Below are 20,261 nucleotides of genomic sequence, written 5' to 3'. Positions count from 1 at the left end.
ATTGTTCAAGTTAGAACCCATGCAAATMAGTTAATATACAGCACCAACTACATATCTGATAAGGTCCGGTATCTACTACCTGGACTTGAAGTGGCAGAAGAGGGGGGAAAACASGGCCCATTCATTTTCAAATCAAGCATTCCCTGCCGTGCACCAGTTTTGTCCTTAGCCGTAAAGGGATTGACATGGAGCATATGGTCCCTGTGTTTCAAATCCGAGGCCTTGTTTTACCAACTCCCCTCAGGTTTAATGCCTGTGTCTGGGTGTCTGTGCTGCGCTACAGCCAATTAACATGCTGGAGTAACAAGCTGCACCTCACAGCATAGAATATGCCTGAGCCTGCTTCTCTGATTGCCGGGCTTTCTCATTAACTTAAGTATATAAGAGTGTTGGTGCAGGACAGCTCAGCAGGTGTGCATGTTTTCCTTTACACAGTGCAACCAGTTTTGTCAATAATTGAGGGGAATATGGATTGCTTACATGTGGACGAGAAATGCATTTTTGATGCGTTTTGACAGGGACATGCATAAAAGGCATATTAGATTTGACTTTTTTTAATTTTTTAAATTTACCCTTCTTCCCCAAATTTTGTGGTATCCAATCGCTAGTAATTACTACTTGTTCATCGCTACAACTCCCGTACGGGCTCGGGAGAGACGAGAGTCGAAACCATGCGTCTCCGAAGCAACCCAAACAGCCGCACTGCTTCTTAACACAGCGCGCCTACGAGGGTGTTGGAGGAAACACGTGCACCTGGCCCCTTGGTTAACGTCGTCACTGGCCCGGCCCGCAAGGAGTCGCTGGCGCGGATGAGACAAGGATATCCCTACGGCCAACCCTCCCTAACCGGACGACGCAAGGCCAATTTTGCTCGCCTCCACCCCACCGGTCGCGGGCTGCGACAGAGCCTGGGCGCGAACCAGAGACTCTGGTGCACAGCTAGCGCTGCGATGCAGTGCCCTAGCACTGCGCACCCGGGAGGCCTGGATTTACATTTAGCAGACTCTCTGACTTACAGTAGTGAATGCATATATGTTCATCATCTGGTCCCTCCTGGGAATCGAACCCCAAACCCTCGGTTGCAAATGCCATGCTCTACCAACTGAGCCACACGGAACCTTTTAGTTTAAAATTTTAGTTTGAGCATTTACTTTGTAACCATAATGAATGATGAGTGGAGACACAAATGGTGATGTGTTCCACTTTCAATGGATAGAGTATGTGAGCAGAGCATGCCCAATTTGACTGGAGTGAGGCCTTCTCGCCCGCTTCAATCGCTCCAGTACCGCTCAAGTACCGCTCACTTCACTTGCGAGCTCAAGGCATGACCAGCCCAGCATGCATTTGTAGGCTATCTTGTGTGCTGCTATAGACCCTGCTGAGCTACTGTCATGTAGTTTTCAGAAAAAGAACTGTTAAACAGGTGCATAATCAGGTGACAAGATGAGGAGGACAAGAGCAAGAGGGGAGTGCGGTGATGTAGTGTCCACAACTAAAGAATCATCTAGAATCTGGAAATTATTTGCCTAAAACTTTTGGCCAACCACTCTGCCCAGCCTGGCAAGAGTCGCTGAAGGGTGTTTAGCATCCTCAGTGTCTCAGAAGGGCGGAATGGATCTCCGTATGCTGGCCTGATCTCCAGGCACATCGCATGAGCCGAGGTCACAGACTCTGGCCAAACTCGTGTTTCTAAAAGTGAACTGAAGAAGTACTGAAGACTGACTGAGGTGAAGGTTCACCTTCAACAGACAACGACCCTAAGCACACAGCCAGACAACGCAGGAATGCGCTTCGGACATCTCTGAATGTTCTTAGAATGGCCCAGCCAGAGCCCAGACTTGAACCCGATCTAACATCTCTGGAGGAGACTGAATATAGCTGTGCAGCGATGCTCCCCATCCAACCTGACTGTGCTTGAGAGATTCTGCAGAGAAGATGGGAGAAACTCCCAAATACAGGTGTGCAAGCGCTGTAGTCATACCAAGAACTTGAGACTGTAATGCCAAAAGTGCTTCAACAAAGTACTGGGTAAAGGTCTGAATACTTATGTCAATGTAATATCAGGTTTTTATTTTTAATACATTCGCAATAAATAATAAAAAACTGTTTTTGCTTAGTCATATATGTGGCATTGTGTGTAGATTGAGTGAGGAAAATGTTTTATTTAATCCCTTTCAGAATAGTCGTTGTCTCTAAAAAGCATATTGATAAAATAATTGATCCAAACTAGGAATTTGCTATGGACCAGGTCTCCTTTAAACTCCCATAATGTAGGTACCGAGTGCAACTTAACATAAAGATATAAATGCAACATGTAAAGTTGTCACGCCCTGATCAGTTTCACCTGTCTTTGTGCTCGTCTCCACCCCCCTCCAGGTGTTGCCKATCTTCCCCATTATCCCGTGTACTTATACCTGTGTTTTCTGTTTGTCTGTTGCCAGTTGGTCTTGTTTGTCAAGCTTACCAGCGTTTGTCCTGTCAGCTCCGGTCTTTTCCCAGCCTGTCTTTTTCTCGCCCTCCTGGTTTTTGACCCTTGCCTGTCCTGAACCCGCCCGCCTGACCACTCTGCCTGCCCCTGACCGCCGTCCTGTGCCTTTGCCTCTGTTGCTGTAATAAACATTGTTACTGTCACGTTCTGTGCATCTGGGTCTTACCTTATCCCGATAAAAGTGTTGGTCCCATGTTGCATGAGCTGAAATAAAACATCCCGGAAATGTTCCATACGCACAAAAAGCTTATTTCTCTCAAATGTTGTGCTCAAATTTGTTTACATCCCTGTAAGTGAGCKTTTCTCCTTTGCCAAGATAATCCATCCACCTGACAGGTGTGGCATATCAAGAAGCAGATTKAACAGCATGATCATTACACAGGTGCACCTTGTGCTGGGGAAAATAAAAGGCCACTCTAAAATGTGGAGTTCTGTCACACAACGCCACAMATGTGAGAGACGGCGCCGGAGAAGATGGCTGACGTTTTACGTGCTCCTAACCGATTGTGTTTTTATTTTCATTTTTTGCAAGTKATTATTTTACTTATTTTGTACATAATGTTGCTGCTATGCATATATGTAAGGAACTCAATGAGCTGTATTCCGCCATAGGCAAACAGGAAACCGCTCATCCAAAACGCGCTCCTAGTGGCCGGGGATTTTAATACAGGGAAACTTAAATCTGTTTTACCAAATTTCTATCAGCATGTTAGACCACCGTTACTCCACACACAGAGAAGTGTAACAAAGCTCTCCTCACCCTCATTTAGGCAAATCTGACCATAATTCTATCATCCTGATTCCAGCTTACAAGCAAAAATTAAAGCAGGAAGCAGCAGTGACTCGGTCAATAAAGTGGTCAGATGAAGCAGATGCTATACTATAGGACTGTTTTGCTAGCACGGGCTGGAAAATGTTCTGGGATTCTTCCGATGGCATTGAGGAGTACACCACATCCGTCATTGGCTTCATCAATAAGTGCATCGATGACGTCGTCCCCACAGTGACCGTACGTACATACCCCAACCAGAAGCCATGGATTACAGGCAACATCCACACTGYGCTAAAGGGTAGAGCTGCCACTTCCAAGGAGCGGGACTCTAACCTGGAAGCTTATAAGAAATCCTGCTATGTCCTCCGACAAACCATCAAAACAGGCAAAGTGTCAATACAGGACTAAGATCGAATCGTACTACAACGGCTCCGACACTCGTCAGATGTGGCAGGGCTTGCAAATCATTACAGACTACAAAGGGAAGCACAGCCGAGAGTTGCCCAGTGACACGAGCCTACCAGACAAGCTAAACTACTTCTATGCACGCTTCGAGGCAAATAACACTGAGCATGAGCGCATCAGCTGTTCCGGACGACTGTGTGATSYCGCTCTCCGCAGCCGATGTGAGTAAGACCTTTAAACAGGTCAATATTCACAAGGACYCAAGACCAGAAGGATTACCATGAAGTTTGCTGATGACACAACAGTGGTAGGCCTGATCACCGACAACTACGAGACAGCCTATAGGGAAGAGTTCAGAGACCTGGCCGTGTGGTGCCAGGACAACAACCTCTCACTCAACGTGATCAAGACCAAGGAGATGATTGTGGACTACAGGAAAAGGATAACCGAGCACGCCCCCATTCTCGTTGACGGGGCGGTAGTGGTGCAGAAGAAGAGCTTCAAGTTCCTTGATGTCCACATCAACAACAAACTAGAATGGTCCAAACACACTAAGACAGTCGTGAAGAGGGCACGACAAAGCCTATTCCCCCTCAGGAGACTGAAAAGATTTGGCATGGGTCCTCAGATCCTCAAAAGGTTTTACAGCTGCACCATTGAGCGCATTCTGACTGGTTGCATCACTGCCTGGTATGGCAACTACTCTGCAAGGCACTACATAGGGTAGTGCGTACGGCCCAGTACATCACTGGGGCCAAGCTTCCTGACATCCAGGACCTCTATACCAGGRGGTGTCAGAGGAAGGCCRTAAAAATTGCCAAAGCCTCCAGCCACCCTAGRCATTGACTGTTCTCTCTGCTACCGTACGGCAAGCGGTACCAGAGCYCCAAGTCTAGGTCCAAGAAGCTTCTTAACAGCTTCTATCCCCAAGCCATAAGACTCCCCCCCTCTTTTACGCAGCTGCTACTCTGTTATTATCTATGCATAGTCACTTTAATAACTCTACATACATGTACATATTACCTCGACTAACCGGTGCCCCCGCACATTGACTCTGTACCGGTACGCCCTGTATATAGTCTCGCTATTGTTATTTTACTGCTGCTCTTTAACTACTTGTTACTTTTATTTCTTATTTGTATTTTTTAAACTGCATTGTTGGTTAGGGGCTTGTAAGAAAGCATTTCACTGTAAGGTCTACACCTGTTGTATTCGGCACATGTGACTAATAACATTTGATGTCTCAAGTCATGAGGGAGCGTGCATTTGGCATCCTGGCTGCAGGAATGCCCACCAGAGCTGTTGCCAGATAATTAAATGTTTATTTCTCTACCATAAGCCACCTCCAACGTTGTTTTAGATAATTTGGCAGTACGTCCAAACGGCCTCACAACACATGTAACCACGCCAGCCCAGGACCTCCACATCCGGCTTCTTCACCTGTGAGATCGTCTGAAATCAGCCACGAAACTGTGGGTTTCCACAACCGAAGAATTTCTGCACAAACTGTCAGAAACAGTCTCAGGGAAGRTCATTTGAGTGCTTGTTGTCCTCACCTGGGTCTTGACCTGACTGGCGTCGTAACTGACTTCAGTGGGCAAATGCTCACCTTCAATGGCCCCTGAAATGCTGGAGAAGTGTGCTCTTCACGGAATCCAGGTTTCAACAGTACTGGGCAGATGGCGTCAGGTGGGCAAGCGGTTTGCTGAAGTCAACGTTGTGAACAGAGTGCCCCATGGTAGCGGTGAGGTTATGGTATGGGCAGTCAAAAGCTACGGACAACAAACACAATTGCATTTTATCGATAGAGATCCTGAGGCCCATTGTCGTGCCATTTCTCCACCGCCATCATCTCATGTTTCAGCATGATAATTCACGGGCCCATGTCGCAAGGACCTGTATACAATTCCTGGYAGCTGAAAATGTCTCAGTTCTTCCATGGCCTGCATACTCAGACATGTCACCCCAATGAGCATGTTTAGGATTCTCTGGATTGACGTGTCCTACAGCGTGTTCCAGTTCCCGCCAATATCCAGCAACTTRGCACAGCCATTGCAGAGGAGTGGGACAACATTCCACAGCCCACAATCATCAACCTGATCAAGTCTATCCGAAGGAGCAGGTGCAAGGGGCTGRCATAATCGTCTTCGGCGCCCAGGGAATAGTGGGTTAACTGGCTTGCTCAGGGGCAGAACGACAGATTTTTACCTTGTCAGCTCGAGGATTCTATCCAGCAACCTTTCGGTTACTGGCCCAACGCTCTAAACACTAGGCTACCTGCCACCCAGTCATGTGAAATCCATRGACTACGGCCTAATTTATTTATTTCAAATTGACTGATTTCCTTCGAACTGTAACTCAGTAAAATCTTTGAAATTGCTGCATGTTGCGTTTATATTTTTGTTCAGTGTACAAAGCAAACATTGGTGTCAAAGTTKTACCGCTTGCTCTGTAATACAGTATGAGTAGTATTTTAATTTCAATAAAAAAAAATGTTTTTTTACATTGATCAAAATATTWAAAAATATAAAAATGAATATTGATAACACACCATTTTGGATTTTGCTAATTGTTCTATATTGTTGAACATATTCTATGGGTATATCAAAGTTTCAGAGTGGGATCTCTGCTAGTTTTAAAGTTATGGCCCATTTTATACAGAGAAAWTGGAAWAGAAGGCAATGTAACCAATCACAGCCCTTCTTTTACTTGTATCATTGCACATCCTGCAAATTACCAGCAGAGGGTGATCATTTTGAATCCATTTTCCCATTCACTCTGTTGTAATGCTTACAAATTGGATCATAACCCTTAAAGGAGCAGAMATCCCACTCTGGGACATTGATAGGCCTTTACCGTATATTAGCCAAATCCAAAATGTGTTTTTTCAATATTCATGTTTATATTTTACAATATTCATAAATTAATGTATTTTTTTTTTTGTGAAAGCAAAATACTACTCATATTACAGAGCAAGTGGTAAAGCTTCATTTGACACCAATTGTTTCTTTGTAGCACCTACAGATGAAATATTATGGAGTCTTAAAGGAGGCCAAGGTAAGGCCAAAATGTCAGAAATATGCCAACTTTGATACATTATTTCTCAATTATGCTTTTATATATAAATGTCATGAAAATCCCCCAAATCCTTGTKTTTTTTTGTCCTGGTTTCATATGGAATCACTCTAAACCACAATAACGACCGTTCGTCTTAAGCCACAGCCAGGAAAAAGCCATTATGGTAGAGTAGAGTAATGCTTCTTTAACATTACTAACCAGGTTCAACATCTATCAATGAAGGTATAAAAAGGATGAAGAATTTGGGGGGACATTTAAATGCATGTCTGTTTTCTGTTCCAGTCGACCGGGCACCCTTTAWGATATACATCATTTTCAAGGTATGGTCCCTAAGCGAACGCCATGATTAAATCATCAGAMAGAGGGTGAAAGAGAGAGGAATGGATGGATGGATGAAGGAGGTAGAGGCTCACCTCTACAAGCACCCCACCTCTGGAGGCCAACTGAAATTACCTTGATTTATCAGGTCTGAATCACGTCTGCACCCCACTCTCATAAATTCAAGGCCAAAGCTTCCAGATAGTTTTGATGATCAATAAAACGTAATTGGATTTTTCGCACATATTTGACCAGAAGTATTATAAAACCAGATGGAAAACTGTAAATTCGGTGTTTTAATGCCTGTCAATGGCACCTTCGGTAAATAAATCTCTCTGAAATGGCTATGGGCCTTTTATGTGTGATGTACTGTACCGATAAAAAGTTATAATCGTTTCAAATTGACACCTCCAATCTCTGGGTCTTTTCTATGGTGAGAGAAACATTCTCTCCTTGATACAGAAATAAACAAGCAGATGAAAAACAGAACACCCCTTACAAAAGGATCTCCATTTATGACATTAACCATTTACACTCCACATTAAATCCCATTCAGATTTCAATAAAAGTGTTATGCGGTGTTGTACGCCATTAATCAAAAATGTATCCCAATCTTTAACAAGAGAAAACATACTCCTGAGCGTCGTAAAAGAAGTGGAGAGAGAGAACACTCCATTAAATCAATTATGTCTGCTGCCAGAGTCTAGGCGAGGGATAATTACTTAGGGAGGGCGATCAGAYACTAACCTAATGATGATGCCCTTTCGTATGCTCCTAGACTTGATGAAGCTGTAGCTCCTATGGGAGTGGCCTGATGGTGAAAACGCAGCAACCATATACAAAGATAGAGAGGAAGAGAGGGGGGTAAGAGAGAGGGGGAGAAAGAGTGGTAGACAGATAAAGAGAGTGGAGAGAGAGAGTGAAAGAGAGAGAAGGGAGAGAGAATGAAAGCGAGACAGTGAAAGAGGTATGAGAGAGAGAGAGAGGGGGCAGGTGGCAGCGGGGGGAGGATTAGCCTTAGGGGTCAGTTGCTTTCTCACCTAGCTTAACTGCTGCGAAATGAGCCGAGGCCGTCAGGAAATTAACGAGGCGAGTCGGAAGCAGCCTCGCCGGCGCTCTGACCTTCTCTCTTTTGACACGCACACGCACACAAACCCGTACGTACAAACAAACACACGTCCTCGCAATTCATCTCGGTCTCTTGCACTGCCTCTCTCTTCCTCACACTCCCATTTCTATGTCCTGATACTTTATCAAAGTTAATACAATTTAAGCTCTGTTTTAGTAGTCACGAATGTACTCAGTTGTGCTGCTTCTGTAAACTCGTAATTACTCTCGCTCTCTCTCTCCTACTTCTCTGCCCTTCATCTCTCCTTTTCATCTCGTTTACTCACTCCTTTCTCTCCTCAGTTACTCCATTACTTACTTCATCCTTTCTCCCTCCCTCTTTCTCTCTCGCAGCATGGAGAGCAGTGAATTATCATCCCCTGTGCATTTCCACTTAACTGAAAGGGCTTCCTTTGAACTTTGCGGGCGAAGCCCTGCGCAGTCCACTGTTGTTCAGTGCAAATGAATGGGAGATGCGCTTGGGGAGCAAGAAAGAGCGAGAGAGATAAAGTAAAAGAACTGCTCGTGCTGTCCGAAGAGAGCCTCGATGGATTTTCACTATCAGTGGCACTTTGAACAGAGATAAGCGCAAGTTCTCGACTCGAAGTAGAGCTCAGGCTCGATCAAAGAGCATTGATCCTCAGAGCTTGGACAACAGAGAACAAAAATAACTGTAAAATCGGTCAAAAAACAAGGCCCGCAAAAGAGCCCCTTAAGAGGAAAATAAAATACACTAATATTGTGTACTTTCACTTAATTCCGAGAGAACATCGTAATGCTGTCAATAACAACTTAACAAGAGGACTAAGCGACCATAGGGAGGAACATTGTTCAGACTAAAAATTGGATTTCAAGGTCATTGGTGGTGAGGTTGAGAAAAAACTCCTCAGAATTCTGCTGTCTATCAAAATGTACCCATATAATTGGATAGAGGGCACCAGGCCTCGAATTTCCCGGTGGCAACGACGGCTATGGCCGCCGATGACCCCTTGTGTGGATGTAAWGTCCCCAAAAACAATCCATGCCTTGCAGAAGAAGTGGCCATTGTGCCCWTGGGCTGAATATAATAATTATAATTCCCTTCTCCCGGCTGCCAATCGCAGTGCTCCCAAAGCACCTATCACTCAGGTGGCTCACTCAGATATCTCAATTCTTATTAGCCAATGCCGTCARATGATCGGTTCCTTTCCACAGGCCTAGCAGCTCKGAAGTAGGCTACAAGTGAAGACAGAAACATCGGGGATGCAACGGCACACGTCCTTATCGAATTCCCAAGGTGCATATTGAAGATGTTAGAAGAACTGTCCACATTTACTTTTTGTCAGGCAACAAGATGAGTAACGAACAGCAAAAGCACAAACCTACTGTATGTCAATCTACTATCCTCCATAGTACAAAAGTTGACCTATTCTATTGGTCAGCTTGTCATTCTGTGAGAGAAATAAATAACAGACTCAACTGGGACAGWTGTGGGATGATAGATCCCAAATGAATACAACAGCTGTACATAAAATACAACTTTTAAAAGTAAATGAGGCTGCTGCTACAGATCAAAACGTTTKACTTCACATTTTGATAAACTATTAGGCTTTCTTCACATTATGAACGCAGCAATGTGSGCACGGCAGTTGTCTATAAGCGCAAATGTTCKAAAATMWAATGATTGAAAAGCYCACGGCAAATGCAAGCGGTTTCATATGACAGATGAAAATATCCTTTAGKAATMTAGAAAGAGATAAGATCTAAAGATGGGTTGTTAATATGACTCGGATTGTGTCTTTGGCTGCTGGACAACAAAAGACAGTAGAGAACATGACAGATATTCTGGGTTCAATGGCATATGAGGAACTGTTTATAAAATAATCCTTTCACCATTCCTATGGTCCGAACACAGAAAAATGATGACAAAAACAGTACAGTTTAAAAAAAAATTACTTTTATGGTTTCAAAATGTTGACTGACCGCTCAGATTGCAAGATGACTGAGGTTGCAGTGCGCAACAGGCACTGGCCTTTCTCTCCTATCTGAATGAACAGTGCCTCGAGTATGTCAACAGAAGCCTTTAGATGGGGAGCGCCAATGTAGGCTTTCACCATTTAAAAACATTTAGTCCCCTATTTCAAAATCAAATCAAATATAATTTGTCACATGCGCCAAATAGAACCGGTGTAGACCTTACAGTGAAATGCTTACTTACAAACCCTTAGACAACAATGCAGTTAAGAAAAATAAGTAAGTATTTACTAAAATAAACTGATGTAAAAAATAAATAACTTTTTTGGGGTGAAAAATAACAAATACTGTAATTTATGAGCAACAATAAAATAACAGTAGTGAGGCTATATACAGAGGGTACCGGTACAGATTCAATGTGGGGAGCACAGATTAGTCGAGGTAATATGTACATGTAGCTAGAGGTAAGGTGACTATGCATAGATAAACAGAGATAGCAGCAGCGTAAAAATGGGGGGGGGGGGGGGGTCAATGCAAATAGTCTGAGAAGCCATTAGATTAGCTGTTAGGAGTCTTATGGCTTTGGGAGCCATAAGCCTTTTGGACCTAGACTTGGCGCTCCGGTACTGCTTGCCATGCGGTAGCAGAGAGAACAGTCTGTGACTAGGGTGGCTGGAGTCTCTGACACCGCCTGGTATAGAGGTCCTGAATGGCAGGAAGTTTGGCCCCAGTGATGTACTGGGCAGTACACACTACCCTCTGTAGTGCCTTGCAGTCGGAGGCCGAGCATTTGCCACACCAGGCGGTGATGCAACCAGTCAGGATGCTCTTCATAGTGCAGCAGTATAACTTTTTGAGGATCTGAGGACCCATGCCAAATCTTTTCAGTCTCCTGAGGGGGAATAGGCGTCGTCGTGCCCTCTTCACGACTGTCTTAGTGTGTTTGGACCATGATAGTTCATTCGTGATGTGGACACCAAGGAACTTGAAGCTCTCAACCTGCTCCACTACAGCCTTGTCGATGAGAATGGGGGCGTGCTCAGCCCTCCTTTTTCTGTAGTCCACGATCATCTCCTTTGTCTTAATCACGTGGAGGGAGAGGTTGTTATCCTGGCACCACACTGCCAGGTCTCTGACCTCCTCCCTACAGGCTCTCATCGTTGTTGGTGATCAGGCCTACCACTGTTGTGTCGTCGGAAAACTTAATGATGGTGTTGGAGTCGTGCCTGGCCGTGCAGTCATGGGTGAACAGGGAGTACAGGAGGGGACTGAGCACTCACACCTTAGGGGCCCCCGTGTTAAGGATCAGCGTGGCGGATGTGTTGTTACCTACCCTTACTACCTGGGGGTGGCCCGTCAGAAAGTCCAGGATCCAGTTGCAGGAGGTGTTTAGTCCTTAGCTTAGCAATGAGCTTTGACTGCACTATGATGTTGAACGCTGAGCTGTAGTCAATGAACAACATTCTCACGTAGATGTTCGTTTTGTCCAGATCTACAGATTGCGTCATCTGTAGATCTGTTGGGCGGTATGCAAATTAGGGTGGATCTGGGATAAACTGTGTTGATGTGAGCCATGACCAGCCTTTCAAAGAACTTCATGGCTACAGACGTGAGTGCCTTGGATCGGTAGTCATTTAGGCAGTTTACCTTGGGGTTCTTGGGCACAGGGACTATAGTGGTCTGCTTGAAACATGTTGGTGTTACAGGGACAGGTTGAAAATGTCAGTGAAGACACGTCCTGGTAAGCCGTCGGGCCCTGCAGCCTTGTGAATGTTGACCTGTTTAAAGGTCTTACACACATCGGCTACGGAGAGTGTGATCACACAATCGTCCGGAACAGCTGGTGCTCTCATGCATGCTTCAGTGTTGCTTGCCTCGAAGCGAGCATAGAAGTCATTTAGCTCGTCTTGTAGGCTCGTGTCACTGGGCAGCTCGTGGACGTGCTTCCCTTTGGAGTCCGTAATAGTTTGCAAGCCATGCCACATGTGACAAGCGTTATGGCACTTATTGATGAAACCAAATCAAATGTTATTGGTCACATACACATGGTTAGCAGATGTTAATGCAAGTTTAGCGAAATGCCTGTGCGTCTAGCCAGTGACTGATGTTGTGTACTTCTCAATACCATCAGAAGAATTCCGGAACATATTCCAGTCTGTGGTCTACAGCTTATAATGAGATACTCTACCTCAGGCAAGCAAAACCTTGAGACTTCCTTAATATTAGATTTTGTGCACCAGCTGTTATTTACAAATAGACATAGACCGCCACCCCTTGTCTTACCGGAGGCAGCTGTTCTATCTTCCCGATGCACGAAAAACCCAAGCAGCTGTATGTTATTCATGTCGTCGTTTAGCCACGACTCGGTGAAACACAAGATAMTACAGTTTTTAATGTCCCATTGGTASGTTCGTTTTGATCGGAAAAAATACAAAATAATTTTGTAGAAGACCACTTTCTCTTGGTAACAGAGAGACATGCTTAAAGCTGAAGTTTCAACGAGTCAGCAGGCAATTGAATGGCGTCTGTGCTTCGCTCAGAGGACGCTGGGCAGAAATACTCGGTCATCAGTTATATGAAATGGTGCCAATGTTGTACTATCACTAAGTATGATCATATTTATTTTACAGTTATAAGGTGAAATGTTTTAAGTAGTTTATCATTTGATTGTTACTATATTTAGAAAGCATTTCAAATCAGTTCAAGTCCTATTCCCATATAATTTTTCAGATATATATCATATTTGTACTGTGTACTTGAGCTTGTCCTTAAATGTGACTACATCTCAGCAATTTATAACTATGTTTTACCAGAAAGGTGAGATTTTAATCTTTCAGACAGTATAAGCATTACTAGGTATTGTTGATGGCCCTCTCGGTAAATAATTACTTTTGGGTACGTCTATATAGGTGTAAATCTACATTTTGACAATTACATTTAAAAGGTTTTAAAGGTAGTGAACTTGATGGACCCTCTTGCCAACTCTAGCCTATAACTTATATGGAAATCCAAATCTCCAAACCCTTTTCATGAATCTTGAAGAAGTTAAAGACGCAGATGTGTTAACGAGAGGCATAATTACCTGAGAAGAACTCGGTGATGYTGGTCGATTCCCCTTCTCCTGACTGATTCTGCTCCCCACTCACTTCCTTTCCTGAGCAGAGAAAGCACACTCAACTCTATCATGGCCCTGACATACAATATAATACACTACTAGACAGTATATTGATAAGGCTCTGGTATATATGATATAATGCATCATGTCCAGATAGTGTATCGTCATTATCTGCCTAATTCAGAAGAACACAGAATCAGAACTCTGCAGGCCATAGAGTGACAGTGTCTCAGTTTGGTTAGGGAAATGGAATGTGTAGGGCCGGCTATAATATTATGGATAATAGTATTGGAATTTGAATACACTTCCCTCACAAAACAAAAAACAACCAAGCAGTACAGAGTGTAGGGAGGAACAATGGCAGACTGAAGACAGCGGAACAGAATGCCTCAAGATAAAAATTTAATATTCAATATCTGTAAATCTGACTAAATATTAGCACTTCACTCCACATACTCGTGGGCAATAAGCTTCAATCTGGAAAACAACACAAGTCTAGAGACCGTCTTGCTAAAGACGATGAATGATAAGTTGGGCATACTTGAACTAGCCGGTAAAGATATAAAGGAGATAAAGTCGAGCCTTGAGATGAGTGACGAAAAATCTACGACAATAGAGAAAGAAACAAAAAATCGAAACGCTACAGTCCATACTATTGAAACGGATGTTAAAGAATATGTTTCTGAGAGGAGTCTTACTTGAAATACAGACTAGATCTATGAGAGAAAATATGGCACTAACGGTATTAAAAGAGAATGAGGATGAAGATCCAGAGAGTGTTACAGATCCCAGGCAATACTGTCAACAAAATCAAAAGTGTACATCTTTTCGGACAGAGAAACGAGCACCCGATTGTTGCCAGATTTGCATTCTTTAAGGATAAAAATAATGGTTAAAAACCTGGGCAAATTGCAGAACGGCGCAAATTCTGTACCCACTCTTCAAAGCGAATAGACTAAAAGGGAAACGTGTAGCTCTTGCAGTAGATAAACTGTACATTGATAACCAGCTGTTCTGAGACACCAAGACTACTCCATGGCTATTCTAAATAACACCAAGTTCCCATAGAGGYGTCGAATAATGGAACACCCAATACTATCCATGGTAGGAATTGTAATAAAAAAAACGGAAAATAATGAAATACATAAATTGATGAAGAAATAAACCACAAATACACTATACCATTCAAGATAGGGAATGTTGTAAAATAATTTAGAGTATTTAGAAACAGATTAAAGATAGCATTAGAAGAATGGATCATTATTGAAACAATAATAATAATAATCTTCAAATATAAGGCACTGGAACACAAAAGTACTGAAAAGCCCAAAATTAAGTAGGAATCAACATAGTAGGGATAAAAACACAGCAAACAGAGGACATAGACGGCACAGTGTGGGTGTGTGCAAGTGTATATGTGGGGGAGTGTTGTTGTAATGGAAGATGGGGTGTGTGTTTTAGTGATTGGAAAAGTGTGGCGAGTGACTGAAAAAGGAAAATGGTTGCAAATGCCAGAGCCCATGTGTGTCTGCGAACAGGAGTTGTGACAGTGAGAGTTTTACAGTTTGTGCAGATATGGGATACACATTTAAAAATAAATTACAAATAGTCTATTTATTTATTGTCCTATCATGATGGAACGCTCCCGAACCCTATACCCTAGACACCCATCTGAGCGACCGACACACTAAGGAGAAGTCTTTATCTGTTTTATAGGCTACTGCAAGCAGCCTATACAGAAAGATAAACGTGGTCAGAGACCCACTAAAGCAGAATCCTCAAGAGTCTGAGCCTGCCTGGCAGTGTTGGTCCAACAAAGCCAAAGCCCCCGGGTGGGTAAGCATAATATACAAGGATTTCTCAAAGCTGCTAATGAGAACCTTGACGACCTTGTACCTTTCGGTGGGAATTCCGGTGGGAATTCCGGTGGGAATTCCGGTGGAAACCCCCACGCAGGTAGTGGCAGGGCTGGCAACACTAGCTGCAGTAACCCATGGGGAGGGGGTCACACTCAGACAATCAGAGAGGGGGCAAATTATTGTGACCCTAGCGGCACAAAATAATCCAAAGGTCTAACTACTCAGAGACACTTGGGAAAATGGTCACAACGGGGGACCAGCGTGTGTTTGTGTTTCAGGGGAAAGGGGTGTATCTGAGCTCCATCACTAGGACTTGACATTGGTTAAGCAAATCTCCCCATTCTTGCTCAATTTTGCATGCCTTCTCAAACAGCTGCAACTGTATATGCATTCACACATCAAGTCTTCTGTTGAGTTGGGCTCGGGGATTGAACAACTGTTGAACATCTGAGCTTGTGGTTGTTTGTGGGGGAAGGGTGTGTATGTACCCCACATCTGTTGCTAAGGGGTAATGATGTCAGGGACAGTATAAGATGAATCACAATAATTGTTTCCCCCAAAAAATATATTTTTGTAATGCCGGTCCTGGTTATAGATAACAATCCTTCGTATGAAGTGCCTACATATTAGTGTTTGTTAATTGAGGAAATAAATTAAGATATGCACAATTTCTTTACATATATATATTTTTAAATAACAGTATACAATACAATGGAGGTGAGTGCGTTGGAAATGCTTTGGCAGTTAAACTGCTTCTGTTCTGTGTGCTCTTTTTAAAGGATGGGCCCTAGGATACAGGTGGACAGGGGTGGTCTGCCAGTCACTGGGACGACAACCTGTGTGCTCTTTTTAAAGGACGGGTCTGGGATTCCTGGGATTCCTGGGAGTGCATTCTGATGAAGATCATCAAAGGTAAGTGAATATTTATATTGCTATTTCGGACTTCTGTTGATTCCACAACATGGCGGGTATCTGTATGGCTTGTTTTGGTCTCTGAGCGCTGTACTCAGATTATTGCATGGTGTGCTTTTTCCGTAAAGCTTTTTTGAAATCTGACACAGCGGTTGCATTAAGGAGAAGTTTATCTATAATTCCATGCATAACACTTGTATCCTTTATCAATGTTTATTATGAGTATTTCTGTAAATTGATGTGGCTCTGCAAAATCACCGGATGTTTTGAAAGCAAAACATTACTGAACATAACGCGCCAATGTAAACTTTGCTTCACGGTTGGGATGGTGTTCTTTGGCTTGCAAGCCTCCTCCTTTTTCCTCCAAACATAACGATGGTCATTATGGCAAAACAGTTATATTTTTGTTTCATCAGACCAGAGGACATTTCTCCAAAAAGTACGAGCTTTGTCCCCATGTGCAGTTGCAAACCGTAGTCTGGCTTTTTTTATGGCTGTTTTGGAGCAGTGGCTTCTTCCTTGCTGAGTGGGCTTTCAGGTTATGTTGATATAGGACGCGTTTTACTGTGGATATAGATACTTTTGTACCGGTTTTCTCCAGCATCTTCACAAGGTCCTTTGCTGTTGTTCTGGGATTGCTTTGCACTTTTCGCACCAAAGTACATTCATCTCTAGGAGACAGAACACGTCTCCTTCCTGAGCGGTATGTGTCGCGATGGCTTGAATAATTGAATAATCTATTGGTTAAAACAGTGTCGATGACACATGGTATGGTAGTGAGTGGATATGACAAATATGATTGTTATACATCCACAGGTACACCTCCATTTGACTCAAATAATGTCAATTAGCCTATCAGAAGCTTCTAAAGCCATGAGATAATTTTCTGGAATTTTCCAAGCTGTTTAAAGGCACAGTCAACTTAGTGGGTGTATACTTCTGACCCACTGGAATTATGATACAGTGAATTATAAGTGAAATAATCTGTCTGTAAACAAATGTTGGGAAAATTACTTGTGTCATGCASAAAGWAGATGTCCTAATCGACTTGCCAAAACTATAGTTTGTTAACAAGAAATTTGTGGAGTGGTTGAAAAATTTGTTTTAATGACTCCAACCAAAGTGTATGTAAACTTCATACTTTCAACTGCATGTATATATGGGGGATTTGAAATTATGCAGGCAATTCCATTGATAGAAGCCACAATCTATTTGCAATATTAAAGCTGATCCACCCCCTAAAAACAAAACAAAAACTACCCAGAACACTGACAAAAGCAATGGAGTGTACCAAACAGCACAACACAAATTAACTTTAAAAAAAACAACAACATCTGTTTGAAATATCACTGATCCCCCGCCTTCTCCCTTCGACCCTCCTACACACACACACACACACACACACCCTTCTACCACTGCACTACACAATCATTAACATTCTAGACAGCGGGAGGCCTGGCCTCTCATCTCGATGAAGAGGAGCCTCTTGTGTCTTTAATGGACGTCCGTATGAAATATTTATCACCCCTACATCCGGCCTGCCAAGGTAAATGTCTCAAGAATTCTAACGGTAAGCGAAGGGCGGCGCGCTAGCTCCCGGAGTCAGGGTGATGGGCTGGTAGCATGGTGAGTGGGGTGGAACAGCAGCTTAAGTTTAAAGTGGCATTTAGCTGAGATTAATGCTGTTGATCAAACAGCGTCTGAATTGGCGTCTGAATTGCGGAGAGCCTTTTTTGAAACGGGGGCAACTTAGATGTGATAGGTCGCATGTGTCGCGATGGCTTGAATAATTGAATAATCTATTGGTTAAAACAGTMTCGATGAGACGAATATGATTATTTGTGTTTGTTCACAAGCTTTTCTATATAAAAGACAAAGTCTATCATGTGTTTGCGATTAATTAAACAAATTAAGGCATTTCGTTTTTGATTCATCAAACACAACATTTTACTGCCAAGACCTCTGTAGCTGATTGAGACGTCTGTGAAGCCAGATAGACTTGAAACGCTCCATAAAATGGGACTTCCCTGAGGAAAATCCTAAGTAAAGTACATTACAGCAGCCAAAACATTAAAGACATCTTTATAGGCACACATACTYATAGAGACTCTGCTCTGCAGGCATCTCCTATAACTTCTTATGGCTAGGGGTTCCGCTTGAAAACATTCCGCTGAAAAGGCAGAGCGCGAAATTCAATTTTTGGGGGGGGAAATATGGAACTTTCATACATTCACAAGTGCAATACACCAAATTAAAGCTCAACTTCTTATTCATCTACCCGTCGTGTCCGATTTCAAAAAGGCTTTACAGCGAAAGCACATCATATGATTATGTTGGGTCAGAGCCTAGTCACAAAAACACATACAGCCATTTTCCAGCCAAAGAGAGGAGTCACAAAAAGCAGAAATAGACATAAAATTAATCACTAACCTTTGATGATCTTCATCAGATGGCACTCATAGGACTTCATGTTACACAAATCATTTATGTTTTGTTCGATAAAGTTCATATTTATATCCAAAAATCTCAGTTTACATTGGCGCGTTATGGTCAGTAATGTTGTCCCTCGAAAACAAAAGCGAATTTTCAGAGAGCCACATCAATTTACAGAAATACTCATCATAGAACTTTGATAAAAGATACAACTGTTATGCACACAATTAAAGATATTCTTCTCCTTAATGCAACCGCTGTGTTAGATTTCAAAAAAACTTTACGGAAAAGCACACCATGCAATAATCTGAGTACGGCGCTCAGACACAAAAACAAYCCATACAGGTACACGCCATGTTGTGGAGTCAACAGAAGCCAGAAATAGCATTATAAATATTCAAATATTCACAAATATTCTTCATCAGAATGCACTCCCAGGAATTCCAGTTCCACAATAAATGTTTGTTTTGTTCGATAAAGTCCATKATTTATGTCCAAATACCTCCTTTTTGTTAGCGCGTTCAGTTCACAATCTAAACTCACGAGGCGCGGGCAAGTCCAGGCGAAAGTTCAGACGAAAAGTTCAAAAAGTTATATAACAGTTCGTAGAAACATGTCAAATGATGTATAGAATCAATCTTTAGGATGTTTTTAACATAAATCTTCCATAATGTTTCAACCGGAGAATTCCATTGTCTTTAGAAATGCAATGGAATGCAGGTCGCTCTCATGGCCATGCGCCTGACCAGCTCATGGCATTCTGCCAGACACCTGGTTGAAACAGCTTTCATTCCCTCCTCCTTCACAGTAGAAGCCTCAAACAAGGTTCTAAAGACTGTTGACATCTAGTCAACAGCCTTAGGAAGTGCAATATGACCCCATAGACACTGTATATTAGAAAGGCAATGAGTTGAAAAACTACAGACCTCAGATTTCCCACTTCCTGGTTGGATATTTCTCAGGTTTTCGCCTGCCATATGAGTTCTGTTATACTCACATACATCATTCAAACAGTTTAACAAACTTCAGAGTGTTTTCTATCCAAATCTACTAATAATATGCATATATTAGCTTCTGGYCCTGAGTAGCAGGAAGTTTACTCTGGGCAGGCTTTTCATCCGAACGTGAAAATGCTGCCCACTATCCCAAACAGGATAAAGAAGCCATGTTTTTTTTAAAGAGAGAAAGAAAGAGAAAGCAAGAGAAATAGATAGAGAAAAATAGAGACAGAGTGAGAGAGAGAAAGAGAGTGAGTGAGTGTACAAATAACAGAAGGCCCAGTAAACAGTGTGAGAGAGAAATAAAGGGCGGCGTGGCGAATGACTTGCCGTGACTATCTCGCTATCCCTTACCATCCAGGTAGCTGGGGGTACCCCCCACGAGTGGCGGCCCGTCTGATCCGCTTCCAGACTCCCACTCGCCCTCGGGAAGCAGTGGCGAGACAGCCTGCGCTGAGCCTGATTTAGCCGCCACCGCAGCCACGGCTAGGGGGGCTGCAGTGTCTATGAAGACCTGGCTTCCAAAGGCTCTCTCCATCAAAGGGTAGCTGACAACCTGAAAGCCACTGAGTGGGGGGAGAGAAATAGATATAAAATAGGAAGAGGGGGAGACAGTGAGAAAAAGAGAGAGAAGAAATAAGGAGAAATAGGTAGAGAGAAAMGCATAGAAGGGGTAGAAAAAGAGTGTGACAGAGCGAGTGAATGAAAAAGAATGAAAACAGCGAGTGCGAGATATGACACATCCGTGTAATCCACACAGCTCCCAATCTCTAGACTATACCAAGAGAACTAGAGACCATGCAAATCAAACACAGCACATCCT

General features: G+C 43.0%; 1 protein-coding gene across 2 annotated transcripts in view; it reads right to left on the bottom strand.

The window, feature by feature from the left end:
• The window catches only part of LOC111976388 (MORN repeat-containing protein 1), a 75,804-nt gene that overhangs the window by 35,120 nt on the left and 20,423 nt on the right, over positions 1 to 20,261 (bottom strand). The window contains exons 9-10 of one of the 2 annotated variants that reach the window (XM_024005188.2): positions 19,793 to 20,004; positions 13,204 to 13,275 (exon numbers count right to left, since the gene is read on the bottom strand). In XM_024005188.2, the coding sequence (XP_023860956.1) occupies positions 13,204 to 13,275; positions 19,793 to 20,004 (284 nt within the window). The remainder of the gene's footprint in view (positions 1 to 13,203; positions 13,276 to 19,792; positions 20,005 to 20,261) is intronic. The other variant, XM_024005189.2, reaches the window with a different exon arrangement.

This window comes from Salvelinus sp. IW2-2015, linkage group LG17, assembly GCF_002910315.2.
Source record: "Salvelinus sp. IW2-2015 linkage group LG17, ASM291031v2, whole genome shotgun sequence".
Classification (NCBI taxonomy): Eukaryota; Metazoa; Chordata; class Actinopteri; order Salmoniformes; family Salmonidae; genus Salvelinus; species Salvelinus sp. IW2-2015.
The sequence above is the reverse complement of the archived record's forward strand: the minus strand, read 5'-3'. Positions and strand labels throughout refer to the sequence as shown.